Below are 14,054 nucleotides of genomic sequence, written 5' to 3'. Positions count from 1 at the left end.
GTAGTATGTATGCGTGCCTCTTCAAAATGACACGTACCAGGAAAAGTAAAAGCTGCATTGATCTTTTGATTGTGGATTTTTGGAGGCGAGGAAATCCACAAGAGATCGTGGTGTAAGTATATTGGAAGCCAAAGTGCTTAAGAATTTTTCTCAGGAGTGAAATCTAAGATTTTCTCAAATTTTGTGTTCCCTTTTTGACAACTAAGCTACTGGATTTAAATGAAATTGGAAAAGGTTGTTTCTATTTAAGCATAAAAAGTAAATTGTTTGTAGGAAACGTGATAAGAAATATAACAAGCTATAAATAGTGTACTTTAAAATATTTAGCAACAGTACTTAAATTCATTATAAATCTATTTTTTTTTTTTTGTGTGGGTAAGTATTTCAAATTAGATCAGTATGTTATGCATAGTTGTTTTTAAAACAAAAACTTGTATTTCGAGAGATATGGGAACCAAATGACATATTGTCTCACACACACACTTCACTAAAGTTTCTTCTATAACTTAAAAGTATATTAATTCTTACCTAACCATACTAGAGTAGAGTTGCAATTTATTAAGTAAATGAAGATATAACTAATAAATTTAAGTTGTTTATTAACTTTTTCAAAAGGAATTTTTTTTTCAGTACTTGTTCTTTAAGTATTTTACATGTCTGACCACATTCAACTGTGAATTGGCTACAATTCAACAACAATTAGCTGCTGGGTAAATTATTCTAATTATAATTGTATTATAAATATAACCAGATTTTATTTATTTAAACTTAAGCTCCTACAAACTGAAATGAGTTGCCGGAATACCAATTTTGATACTTCACGCAGTACAGCGTCTAGGTGTCACTGCTCGTGTCACGAAGTAAGTGCCCATCTCGAAATGTGAATAAGCCAGTTTCAGTTGAATTGGCAGCTCTGGAGAATGATGTTGGTTTCAGTAAAATTGCAAGGACGCGGGTCGATCTCTTTATCAGAATCTCCAATGTAAGTGGATATATAACGTACTATGGCCACATTATTTGATGCATTCCGGGGACACTATGTAATCTCGATCTTCGGAATACTGCTGTTTCTGGCCGGCAGCGTCTTTCTCTATTGGAATGAGGTGAGTTCTCCAGCTATGGATACCAGTTGCATATACAAATTTTGATAAGTACTTATTGTTACTCAACAGGGTCGAGCGGTGCTTACACAATTATCACTGGACGAGACATATAACAATATATATTCGATTCAGTTCACGGAGGAGGAGCAGGACCAGAATTTTGAGGGACGCATTGTACATTTGTCGGGCTCTCTGCTCATTGGGGAGCCATTGACGGAGCCGGATTATAATATACAGCTGCTTTCAGTGAAGCTGAAGCGACGCGTTCAAATGTATCAATGGGTGGAGGAATCGGTGTAAGTGCTAGGCGAAGATATTACGAAACACCGAGCTAAATAAATGGTAAATTCTTTTGCAGGGAAAACAACTATGGCGAAAGTGTGGGAACGGTTCAGTCGGATACGCGTACCTATTACTACACGCGGGAGTGGCGGGACAAGCTCGTGGATTCGCGAAACTTTTATAATCGCTATGGCCACACAAATCCCAGCCGATTCCCCATCGAGAGCAACGTTCAGGTGGCCGATGCCGTCTTCATTGGCAAGTACGAACTGAGCACAGAGGCTAAGGCAAAATTCAATGATTTCAAGGAGCTGACGTCGGACATTAGACCCGAGGATAGCGGCATTAAGTTACATCTGGGTCTCTATTACCATGCGAACGATGTCTTCAATCCGGAGGTGGGAGATTTGCGCATTCTCTTCAGTTTTGCCGGTATGGAGGGTGAAACGTACAGCATTGTCGGACAAATTCAGGGAAATAAATTGGGTCCATTCATCACATCCCGTGGCGTGCCTGTGTTGCTCGTCCATCCAGGCGCACTGAGCGTGTCGGAAGTCTTTAAGTTGGAACATAGGGCGAAGGTGTTGAATACCTGGTGGTGGCGTTTCATTGGCTGGATTTTCATCTTCTTTGGCGTCACCTGCAATGCCAAATTGTTGCGGCAAATGTGTAAGTGTGGAGAGGAGCTTTTTTAGCGTTCGAAGCCTTTAAAAACGGTGCCTCCTACTTGTTTCCCTTACAGTGCTGCAAGTTCCTCTGCTCGCTGTGCTGGCGCCGGACCCGCAGTTTCCCATCACCAACAATTTTCTCATTGCGTTTTCACTGGCTCTTATCATAGCGGCCGTGGCGTGGATCCTGAATCGTCCACTGATAGGCGCTTGCCTATTTCTCGCCGGCGCCTCGCCGTTCGTCTGGATTACCCGCAACTTAGTCGACTATCAACGCGTCGATTGATGTATCGATTGATTGAGCTTAAGCCAAATACAGGTTCCTTAATGTATCTACGTATTTATTTATTTTGTGAGTTTTTGTTTTGTGTCTGCAACAAACTGGTCGCAAAACCAGGCCCGTGTCCATGTGCTATCAGCTAACAATAAAAACTTAACAACTTATCAACTACAAGGGGTTACTTTTAAGCTTAATTTCAGAATTCCCTGACCAAGCCAGCGTTGCTGCCTGCAGCTGCGCCTGCTGAGCCCGCTCCTCCGCCCACATTGTGCCCGTCACCCAGGGCACCAGCTGTGGATGCCACAGCATTACTGGACTTGGGCGTGGACTCTGTGGACGTATGAACGCTGGGACTTTGTGACTTGTCCTGTTCCTCATGGCAGGCCGTCGGCTCCTCGAAACGCACGAAGGGCTCGAAACTATTGTTGATCTGGACGGAGCCGCGATGCAAATTGGAGGACTCCGCCTCGAACAGTATCTCATTGATAAACTTCTCGGCCAGCAGTCGCTGATCGCGTGGCAATCGCTTCAACTTGTGCGTCCAGGTGCGTGCTATGGACTCCTCCTCAGGATATGTGCCCGCGAGATACTCACACGCAATATTGAGCAGCTCATCCGTATTGTGGGTGCTTACGTTGACGTTGCTGCTGTTGTTGTTGTTATTGCTGCCGCCGGAGTTACAGGGTGGGGTTTGACGCGCCCGCTTCGGTGTTCCATAATCCGCATGCGTGGACTGATGCGCGGACATGGGGCCAACACTAGATGGTGGTGGTGGCGGTGGCAGTATTTCCACTTTCTGCACATGCCCGAATGATTTGTGAAACATTTCCGATATGTTGGGTGTCTGTCCGCCAGCTCCGCGATATGGATAATGCAGAGCGGCAGCAGCTGCGGCTGCAACTCCACTATTGCCATGCTGCTCCATGAAGCTGGTGGTGGAGCTGGAGTTCTCGTTGAATGAAAAGGGCTCGTTCTTGAAAGTGGGATTCACGGCTAGGAATTTCTCAGTGTTGCGCAGAAAATCCAACTCTTGGAATGTCCAGCAGCGCGGCGTGTGCAGCGTTCCCGATCTTATGGCGCTCTCCACCACCTTCAGTTCCTTGCGATAGTTGGTGCGTAGCGTATTTATTTTCTTCTTTACGTCCTCCACGGTTGCGTCGCGCTTTAGATAATGATAAATGGGCACCAACCGCTGATAAGCCTCCGCGCGCTTTTCCCGATTCGTATAGTCGCGCAACGATGTGTCCCAGAGAACGGGCAGATCTCTGTAGGTCTGTATGAAGATGCGCAGATAGTGTCTGTTTTCTTCGGCGCCCGTCATCAGCTTAATGCTGTGGGGCGGCGGTTGGTGGAGCATTTTTGAAATCGACTTTCAAATCTGCTAGCCGTTGAAGCAGACGGAGCGAGCGAAAATAAATAAATAAACAACAAATGTTCTCTGCGTACCAGTGCGAAAAAAAAATGGCAAATGTATGTATTGACGAAATGTCAGTGGGGCTGTTATTGTTGTAGTTGTGCTAGTGGTGGTTTGTTTGACAGATTGTTTGGCATATTGCTGCATTGACGTAATGCGACGGTGTGCGTGACGTCACAGCAACAAGTGTTGCCGCAGTCTCTGTTATTTATCCTGAACTCGGTGTGGTAGCACTGTGTGGTCGGTCTATCGATATGAGTTTTGGTACAGCTTTTCCCACCACTAGCACAGCCGTGCTAGCGACGTTGGCCGTTGTGGTTTTGATTTTTAGTTCCAACGCGCGGCCCAGTAGCAAATTTTCGCGTCCGCAGTGCAGATTAATTTGTGAAAATTGTTTTATAACAATTAGGCGTATATTGCTGCAAATTTTAAAAAAATCAACGCACACACATTGCTCCAACACAAAGTAGTGAGACTCCGAATAAAAGTGACGCGCAATGAAAATTCATTGAATTCGTGTGCGCGTATGTGTGAGTGCGCTTGGCTCGAAGTTCTTTGCGCGCGCCGCTTTCAATTGAGTCGCGCTTATTTTTAACTTTGTTATGTCCGCCTTTGCCAGTGCATCCCCTGTCGTTACGCCGGCTAGCCATCGGCTCAGGGTCAGATTCGACCGCGACAGGGGTGCGGCAGACCAACAATGAATTTATATTTTTTTATCAAACACACCTACTCATATTGTCGGCTGAGGGACGCCTGTGGAATTTGGGTGGAGTTGTGGCTACTTTGGTGTCATGTAGCCGCGTGGCCCTCCCTACCTTGAGCCGGTTTTGGCATTTTGTTGCCGGCTCCCTTCAACATGCTTGCTTTGGTTTCCCTTCTGCTCCGGGACTTTAGTCACCCCATCTCACCCCATAAATGGATTCTACTCCAGACTCATTTTCAAATTTTAAATTTTATTACAATAAAAATATATTCGGGTATTTAGGCCATTGAGTTTTGGGACGCTGCAGTTTGTTGGCTCTTTGTGCCTATTTATCTTATTCGATTTTCGAACCTCCTAACCTACCTATACTCGAGTATGTGGTTATGAGGGGTGTAATGATATGTAATGACAAGGAGATAAACAAAAAAAAAAAACTGCGCCGCTCCAATACACATTCCAACCTCTTTTGCTTATATTAGACTTTATACATTTTCTTTTACTTTTCTTTTTTTTTTATGTTCTTTTTTCTTAAGTATACATTTGAATTTTTGTTTACAATATGGTTACTTGTTTGGTGTTGTGTTTCTGTTTAATGTTTTATATTATGTTGTGAATGGTTTGGGCTATGTGTGTAACAGAAAATTGTTAATTGTTTTGTGTGTTGTTTTTTTGTTTTGTATTTTACATTATGTGGCTATGGGATGAATGTGAGTCTGAGTGCTATGGAAATTCGGTGTGTGTTTGAATATGGTGTATGTGAACATGTATGGAGTGTATATAAAGGAGTGTGTGGTGTATATAAAATTTTGTGTTCTATGTTTGAGCGGAATATGTGTGAGTATTTAGTTGAATTTTGTGTTATATGCTGCACTGGTGTATGTGAGATGGCTATGTATATGTATGTAGGGTGTATATACAATTTTGGTTCTATGTTTGAGCGGAATGTGTGTGAATATTTAGTATTTTAATGTTGAAGGGTACTTAGCCCAGACTTCCAGTTGCATGGAAATTGGCCTGACTTCCGCTAGGGCCGAGGTCCGGCCTAAGACCCAGTACTGCCGGTCGGTGCTGACCCGCGCACAGCGCACTTCCCAGAACGCCCGCAGTTACTGCTACTCCTATTACATATAGTAAGAAATTAGTCACTGGCACACTGGCCCCTTTTTAGACCCTTACCTCTGCCTATGAAGCCTCGCTGGTGTATATCCCAACCCTCCTGTCGTCACTCCGGTGTTTGAATATTGTCTTCCGCTTATTTTGTCTCTTTTTTTGTTTTTTCCCGCAATAGCACGTGTCTCTCGCTCACTGTCCACAATTGATTTTTCTTCTTCCCTAAGGCCACGACTTGCCATTCCCCCGGAATTGCTATTTTACCCACTTTGCAACCCTCCTAATTGGTAGCACTGGTCCTCACCCCTCACGCACGAGTACTTGTTATCGGCCCGCTCCAGCTGCCAATCGCGCGAGTTGCCACTCCTTTTGTCCGACGACATTTGTGGTTTCCCAATACTGCCGCGCCGCACATAACACCACACTCCGGTTTTATTTTGGTGCCAAACGGAAGAAACGGGAGTGAGAAGCGCCGCGGTTCTTTCTCTGCCCAACGTAGGCCACCGCCCACACCCTGAGATGGGTCTCTCGGTCTACCGACGAACAAAGCCGGGCCTTAGCTATTGCTTTAAATCTTTGGCGTGGAAGACTCCCAACCGACGCCCGTGCATGTCCTCCAACTCGTACAGGCTGTTGCCCACGCTGCTCCGGACACGGCATTTCACATACTTGTGGCACAGCTTCGCGTTCACGTTGTCCTTAAAACGACTGAGGACAAAGTTTCGCCTGTAAATCTCCTGGCCAGGTACGTACGCTACCATCCTCGCACGCTTATCGTATTGCCGTTTCGCCTTTTCATATGCCAGGTGGACACTCTGCTGTACCTCATCCCGCACTGCCTTCTGCTGATCCGATCTGGGCAACATGCGCAATTCCGCATCCTCCAGCGCCCCCAACTTGCGTGCCAGCTTGTAATCCTTCCCGCTGGTGAACATGTGCTGCCCAAACAAAACGAAATACGGGGACGTGCCGATGCTGCCATGGATAGCACTGCGTGCTGCACACTGCACGTCCGAGAGCTTCTCGTCCCACTTCGTGTGGTCGCCCTGTACATATGTCCTGATGGCCGCTAACACTGTCTGGTTCACGCGTTCCGCCGCATTCGCCTGTGGGGCATAGTTCGCCGTGCGTACGTGGGTGATGCTCAGCCCCTGCAGGAACCCCGTAAATTGGTTGGCCACAAATTGCTTACCGTTGTCGGTATGGACGGTTTCTGGGACTCCAAATGCCGAAAACACCTCCTCCTGCAGAAACCGGACCACTGCCGCCGCTGTTGCTTTTGGCATCGCTCGCAACCACACGAATTTGGACAGATGGTCAAGAACAACCAGAATGGTGGTATTCCCTCTCCTGGACCTCGGATACGGCCCTAGAAAATCCAGATGCAGCCTCTGCATTGGTCGGAGCGATACGGTTTCGGCGCCCATTACCGGCCTCGCTAATTGCGTGCTGTGCTTTGTTGCTTTGCACGTTTCACAGCCGGCAACGTACCTCCTCACCTGTGCCACCATCCCGGGCCAGAAAAAAAACTGCCTGAGCCGTTCTATGGTCCTCTTCATGCCCCCATGCATAGCCGCGTCGCTCTCATGGGCCTGCTGTATAAGGGCTGCGGACACAGGACGCGGTACCCAGAGCTTCCAGGAAAATTCCTCTCGCTCGGGCCGCGTGAACTGCGCCCGCTTATACAACAGCCCATCCTCCACGCGTAAATCCGGAAATAGCTCCGCGTTCTCCCGCACTTGCTTCAGCCGCTCGGTATACTCCGCACCTTCGAACTCGGTTGTCTCGAAATCAAAAAAATCAACTTCCTCCAGTTCGAAAGGCCGTGAGAGGGTATCGGCTACAATATTTTCCTTGCCTTTCCGATGCTCAATATTAAAGTCGAACCTCTGCAGGGCCAACGACCACCGCGCTAATCGACCGTCCAACTCCTTCAATGACATCAGCCACCGCAGGCTGGCGTGATCAGTCACCACCTTAAACGGCATCAATTCAACGTACGGCCGGAATCTTTCGACCGCTTTTACTGCAGCCAGGCATTCCTTCTCGGTGACACTATAGCTCAGCTGAGCGCCCCGAAGCTTCGCTGAAAAAAAAGCTATCGGCCTTTCGGCCCCGTCTGCATCGAGTTGGAACAAAACCGCTCCTATGCCCGCTTGGCTCGCGTCACATTGGATCACGAACGGCTTCCGAAAGTCTGGATGCACCAACACTGGCGCGCAGGTGAGTGCCCCTTTCAACTCCTGAAATGCCGCAACCGCTTCGCCCGATAATTGGAACTTTCCTTTCCCTTTCAGGCAGTCCGTTAACGGCGCGGAAATCGTGGAAAAATTCCGAATGAAACGCCTATACCAGCCAGCGGTCCCCAAGAATCGGCGGAGCTGCTTTGCGCTGGTCGGCAAGGAAATCGCCCGAATCGCCTCGACCTTCTCTGGATCCGTCCGCAACGCACCATCGCCAACCACAAACCCCAGATACTTCAAGTACTTGTAGCAGAACTTGGATTTTTTTAAGGAAATCGTCAAATTGGCTACTTTCAAAGCACTTGCCACGTCCAGCAGCACCTTGCAATGATCCTCAAACGTTCTGGATATTATGAGAAGGTCGTCCAGGTACACGAATACATGGCTTCTCAAACGCTGGGGAATCACCTTATCCATCACCCGGCAAAGGCGCTGCGCCGCATTGCACAACCCGAACGGCATGGCCTTAAATTGATACAGTGGCCTTCCTGGTATCGTAAACGCGGTGTACTGCCGGCTTTCCTGATCCAGTTCGATCTGCCAAAAAGCATGCTTTAGATCCAGGCTGCTGATGTAAATGGTATCCTCCACTCGGCTCAAGATCGACTCAATGCTCTGGAGTGGGTAAGCATCCTTCACCGTGAGCTGATTTAGCTTTCTCGCGTCTAAGCACAACCGGTTCTTTCCAGGCTTCCTCACCAAAGTCACTCGGTTGCTCCATGGACTCTCACTTGGCTCGATAACCCCTAGCCGAAGCATCTCGTCGACTTCTGCAAACAATAGCGCCTGCACTGCCGGCGACACGGGATAAAAACGCTCTTTCACTGGCAGTGCCCCCTCCGTCAACTGAATGTGGTGCTGCTCCACTGGCGTCCTACCCAGACCGTGCTCCTCGAAGGATCTGAATTGGGCCACGACTCGCTGTAACTTCTCCTGTTGCCACGCCTCTAAATCGTGTGGCTCCGTTGGCGTACTCTTTCCTAAGCGCTCCTCCTCCAACTCAGCCACGTGCTGTCCTTCGTCCACAGCCGGGATCACATTCGGAGCCAAACCGAACCTGCGCCAAAAATCCACGCCCAGATAAAGCGGTTGGCACAACGACGGGCAAACGTGGAATACCATTTCCGACTCTGTTCCGTTATACCTAACGCGCGCCATCACGCTGCCAATAATGCAATGTGGCGCGCCGCCGGCTGTCCTTACCGCGGATTTGTTTTCGCGTACCACCAAACCTAGTTTTCGGACCGACTCTATGGCACCACTTCCCAGCAAGCTCACCGACGCCCCGGTATCCAACAGACCGGTAAATTCTCTGCCTTCAATCGCTACCGTAGCATATGGGCGGCTGTCGGAACGACATGCAGAATTCACCGCGGCACACACCGCCTGGCGTTTCTGTCGGCGTTCGCGGTGTCTCCTACGCGCCCGCAAGGATGTCTTCGACGCCCCTCTCGCATCCGGTTCGTGCTGGCTACCAAATATGCGGTTCCTGGCTACTTCATAGTCGCGCTGACGCTGCTCCAAGGGTTTCCGCTGCGACCATACTTTCTTCGGTGGGACTGCCTGGTTGACTTTATATATCTGTGAGTAAATATGACTAACGGTACTATCCTTATCGCTACTAATTCCTATCCTAACTACTGTATCATCGGAGGTACGCGTTTCACCGTCTACCGAGAGTGCGACTCCTCCGGCTGCGTCGGACTCCTCTCCGAGTTTCCCGGACGGCATTTCGGGCATCTTGGCAGCACCACGCCTGGCTGTCCGCATTTGAAACAAAACATATTGCGCACCGCCGACTCGCAATCGAAATATGTATGCCCTGGTTGTGCACAATTCCAACACTTGAGATTCGAGCGGCTCCCACCAGTTTCATGTGGCCTATATACCGCCTCCAAATGCTCCAGTTGGCCGCCTTGTGTACCTTCTGCTACCACGTCCAGCTCGTGTACTCGATGCTGCTCTCGCTGCTGCCCGTAGTTGGTACTGGCTGAGGGCCGCGCCCAACGCGTTGCCAGCATCTTTTCGGCGTCTTGGCACTCCTCTCTCAGCTTCTGCAGATTAGTTATATTCATCGGATAGATGACCCTAGACACGGTGTCTTTAATATTTGTCTTTATCACCTTAATAAGGTCATAATCCGAAAATGGACACACCAACCGAGAACGCAACACCAGCATCGCCTGAATATACTCTTCTATGCTCTCGCCATGCCGCTGCTTCCGCTCCCTCAGCTCCTGCTCTCGTTCAAACTCCGATCTTCGAGTCTGAAATTGCTGCTGCAGCCCATATCGGAGATTCGGCCAGTCCGGCACGCCCGAGGTACGTATGTACATCCAATACCAATCTTTCGCTCTCCCGTTCACCAGGCAGTGGAAGTCTCGCAACACGTCGGCCCAGGGCACCTGATACAAGGACTGCAAATGCTCCAATCGAAATATAAACTCTGCCACCGGCATTCCTTTGGTTTCGCCATCAAATACAAGGCCCCACTTTCTGATGTGGACGACGTCGGGCCGGGAGTCTCCCATCGTGGTTCGCCTTAATGGCCTGTGCACGTCAGGGCCCAAATCGCGCATCCACGGATCGGCTGAGAACTGCCGCTGCTCCACATGTGCCCGCTGTTCTGCCTCTAAAGTTCGGTTGTCGACGAACAGGTGAGTCGGTGCTGCAGCTGCTGGTCTACTACTTACAAAATCTCTTTCTTTCTCTGCCGGCTCGTACCCGCCTAAGGCTGGCCGCTGCATTTGCGCGTGAGCTCGCTCTGGCCTGCCCACCGGCGCCTGTGCTACAGACGGAGGCGCGCTATGCGTTCTCTCCTGCCTCAGCGCTGCCACTGCCTCATTAATCTCGCGCATGAACGACAGCATGCTGGCCTGCATCGTCTCTCGAATGGCCTCTACTTCTGACGACAACGATGCGCGATACGTCTCGTGGGCCTGTGCTAATGCCACGTTGATCGCTGACCGAATTTCGCTTGGCAGCGCAGACTCGGCTCTGCCACCCTGCTCTTCACCGCCATAGTCACGCGCGCGTGCGCCGGTTGTTGCTCCGGAACTGTTCGGAAATTCATCCCCGAATCCTCGGAACGCTGCCTCGTTTACACTCGGCGGCGATGCGTCATCATGGAGTGCTTCTGCTGGCTTGCCCGCCTCACTCAATCCTACGTGAGGAGGAGAGTCCAAGTGAACCAATGGCCTATTTCTAATAAACTCCTGACTCCGCCTGACCTTCCGGGTAACATTCGGGTCAAGATTCATTTCTCAGTACCTTGTTAATCCAAACCAAAAAAAAAACCACTGCTAGTACTCGGATCCGTACCCGCCGATTATAATATCAAAAAAAACTATATCTATATTATAAACGAGCAAACTCCGAATAAATAAATAGATCGGTCCACTCGTATGTATGTGTTTTCTTAAATGATAAGCGGGGATAATATCCTTAGCTAAGTACCCGTTGGATTATTTAATCCAATCAAATGCTTATGTATATATATATAGGAATACCATCAAACACACAACCAAAAAAAAGAATAAATAAATAAGAATAAATAAATAAGAATAAATAAATAAGAATAAATAAATAAGAATAAATAAATGAGAATAAATAAATGAGAATAAATAAATGTATACCAAAAGACTTAACAAAAAAAATACTAAGTGAAAAAAATTACTCCAAAAAAAAACAAACTAACGATAAGTTGAACTTCAAATTCCCGCCCTATGCACAGACCTGCTAATCTGTGCCAAAATACCCTGTCGATACTTATTAATATCGATGGTTCAGCCCAGGAACAGCTGTGCTTGACCGGGACCATTCACAATGGACTCCCCGTCTATTGATAATTTATTTGCTGCTACGCAAATAAATAAATAAAAGGTAATTAATACACTAACTGACAATAGCATAAATCAAAACAATCTTTCTTTACTCTCACAGGCTCAACACTAGACATGTAAGGGTGAGATGAGGATCCTCAGTATGACGCTGCACCACGGCACGCAGTCACTGTAGAAGGTAAACAACCAAAACAAACACATATGTATCGCACGCTTTACACCACCCAATTTCTTCCAGGCGCCTACTAAAAACTCAAATCTTGCTCGGGCTATGGCGAATTGCTGCTCCTATGCTCTGATACGTAGGGCAACGATGCTCCTTCCGCTTGGGACAGGACATGGACCTACTACGCAACCATTCATAAGAACTACCAAACAACCACAAAAAAAAACGGTAACTAACACAAAAAAAACATAAGGCAACTATACTATTCTTTACTTAACACCTGACAGACATTACTCTCTATCTTTCCAGCCTCAGAGCACCCTGTAGGGCAACAATGAGTGGGCACCAAGACCCCTCACGGACCTGCTACACTCGCTCCTTCGCTGCGCCTATTCTGCTGGTTACCAACCTACACCGCGCTGTAAGAAAGATGCAACTGCGGCAACGATGGGCTGAGCCCTAGTGAAGCTCACCCACGGACCTGGCAGTTGCACCGTTTCCCGCCAGCTCAGGGGCCGCCAGCAGCTATTGCTGTTGAAATTTACATGTAAACACTAAATAAAGAATACAAATCAACAAAAAAAACAAACAACAAGACTCTGGCTTTTAACTTCGCTTCGAACTGGGGCAACATTTGCTAAAATGTAGACCCAGGTGTATTTATATTGGGCGCCATCTTGTTATGTCCGCCTTTGCCAGTGCATCCCCTGTCGTTACGCCGGCTAGCCATCGGCTCAGGGTCAGATTCGACCGCGACAGGGGTGCGGCAGACCAACAATGAATTTATATTTTTTTATCAAACACACCTACTCATATTGTCGGCTGAGGGACGCCTGTGGAATTTGGGTGGAGTTGTGGCTACTTTGGTGTCATGTAGCCGCGTGGCCCTCCCTACCTTGAGCCGGTTTTGGCATTTTGTTGCCGGCTCCCTTCAACATGCTTGCTTTGGTTTCCCTTCTGCTCCGGGACTTTAGTCACCCCATCTCACCCCATAAATGGATTCTACTCCAGACTCATTTTCAAATTTTAAATTTTATTACAATAAAAATATATTCGGGTATTTAGGCCATTGAGTTTTGGGACGCTGCAGTTTGTTGGCTCTTTGTGCCTATTTATCTTATTCGATTTTCGAACCTCCTAACCTACCTATACTCGAGTATGTGGTTATGAGGGGTGTAATGATATGTAATGACAAGGAGATAAACAAAAAAAAAAAACTGCGCCGCTCCAATACACATTCCAACCTCTTTTGCTTATATTAGACTTTATACATTTTCTTTTACTTTTCTTTTTTTTTTATGTTCTTTTTTCTTAAGTATACATTTGAATTTTTGTTTACAATATGGTTACTTGTTTGGTGTTGTGTTTCTGTTTAATGTTTTATATTATGTTGTGAATGGTTTGGGCTATGTGTGTAACAGAAAATTGTTAATTGTTTTGTGTGTTGTTTTTTTGTTTTGTATTTTACATTATGTGGCTATGGGATGAATGTGAGTCTGAGTGCTATGGAAATTCGGTGTGTGTTTGAATATGGTGTATGTGAACATGTATGGAGTGTATATAAAGGAGTGTGTGGTGTATATAAAATTTTGTGTTCTATGTTTGAGCGGAATATGTGTGAGTATTTAGTTGAATTTTGTGTTATATGCTGCACTGGTGTATGTGAGATGGCTATGTATATGTATGTAGGGTGTATATACAATTTTGGTTCTATGTTTGAGCGGAATGTGTGTGAATATTTAGTATTTTAATGTTGAAGGGTACTTAGCCCAGACTTCCAGTTGCATGGAAATTGGCCTGACTTCCGCTAGGGCCGAGGTCCGGCCTAAGACCCAGTACTGCCGGTCGGTGCTGACCCGCGCACAGCGCACTTCCCAGAACGCCCGCAGTTACTGCTACTCCTATTACATATAGTAAGAAATTAGTCACTGGCACACTGGCCCCTTTTTAGACCCTTACCTCTGCCTATGAAGCCTCGCTGGTGTATATCCCAACCCTCCTGTCGTCACTCCGGTGTTTGAATATTGTCTTCCGCTTATTTTGTCTCTTTTTTTGTTTTTTCCCGCAATAGCACGTGTCTCTCGCTCACTGTCCACAATTGATTTTTCTTCTTCCCTAAGGCCACGACTTGCCATTCCCCCGGAATTGCTATTTTACCCACTTTGCAACCCTCCTAATTGGTAGCACTGGTCCTCACCCCTCACGCACGAGTACTTGTTATCGGCCCGCTCCAGCTGCCAATC

General features: G+C 47.4%; 2 protein-coding genes and 3 long non-coding RNA genes across 5 annotated transcripts; 2 read left to right on the top strand and 3 right to left on the bottom strand.

Moving 5' to 3' along the window:
- The first annotated feature begins 914 nt into the window (after positions 1 to 914).
- Positions 915 to 2,498, top strand: LOC115632392 (transmembrane protein 43 homolog). Its single transcript, XM_030529522.1, has 4 exons — positions 915 to 1,103; positions 1,173 to 1,399; positions 1,462 to 2,054; positions 2,128 to 2,498. The coding sequence occupies exons 1-4, from the start codon at positions 1,005 to 1,007 to the stop codon at positions 2,337 to 2,339; spliced, it is 1,131 nt and encodes a 376-aa protein (XP_030385382.1). The 5' UTR covers positions 915 to 1,004; the 3' UTR covers positions 2,340 to 2,498.
- LOC115632391 lies at positions 2,494 to 3,752 on the bottom strand. The gene has a single exon (XM_030529521.1). It carries the CDS (start codon positions 3,688 to 3,690, stop codon positions 2,530 to 2,532), a length of 1,161 nt encoding a protein of 386 aa, XP_030385381.1. The 5' UTR covers positions 3,691 to 3,752; the 3' UTR covers positions 2,494 to 2,529.
- A 927-nt stretch (positions 3,753 to 4,679) lies between these two features.
- Positions 4,680 to 5,875, bottom strand: LOC115633058. Its single transcript, XR_003996318.1, has 2 exons — positions 5,627 to 5,875; positions 4,680 to 5,568 (listed from the first exon to the last, which is right to left on the bottom strand). It is a non-coding gene; the product is annotated as an uncharacterized LOC115633058 (long non-coding RNA).
- A 5,689-nt stretch (positions 5,876 to 11,564) lies between these two features.
- LOC115632099 lies at positions 11,565 to 12,471 on the top strand. Its single transcript, XR_003996267.1, has 3 exons — positions 11,565 to 11,685; positions 11,746 to 11,823; positions 11,884 to 12,471. It is a non-coding gene; the product is annotated as an uncharacterized LOC115632099 (long non-coding RNA).
- Positions 12,472 to 12,823: 352 nt separating this feature from the next.
- On the bottom strand, positions 12,824 to 14,012 carry LOC115632097. Its single transcript, XR_003996266.1, has 2 exons — positions 13,771 to 14,012; positions 12,824 to 13,712 (listed from the first exon to the last, which is right to left on the bottom strand). It is a non-coding gene; the product is annotated as an uncharacterized LOC115632097 (long non-coding RNA).
- Between the last annotated feature and the right edge of the window lie 42 nt (positions 14,013 to 14,054).

Source organism: Scaptodrosophila lebanonensis, unplaced genomic scaffold (assembly GCF_003285725.1).
Source record: "Scaptodrosophila lebanonensis strain 11010-0011.00,11010-0021.00 unplaced genomic scaffold, SlebRS2 tig00001415-arrow-pilon, whole genome shotgun sequence".
NCBI lineage: Eukaryota > Metazoa > Arthropoda > Insecta > Diptera > Drosophilidae > Scaptodrosophila > Scaptodrosophila lebanonensis.
Note: the sequence above shows the minus strand (reverse complement) of the source record. Positions and strands in the feature narration are given on the sequence as shown.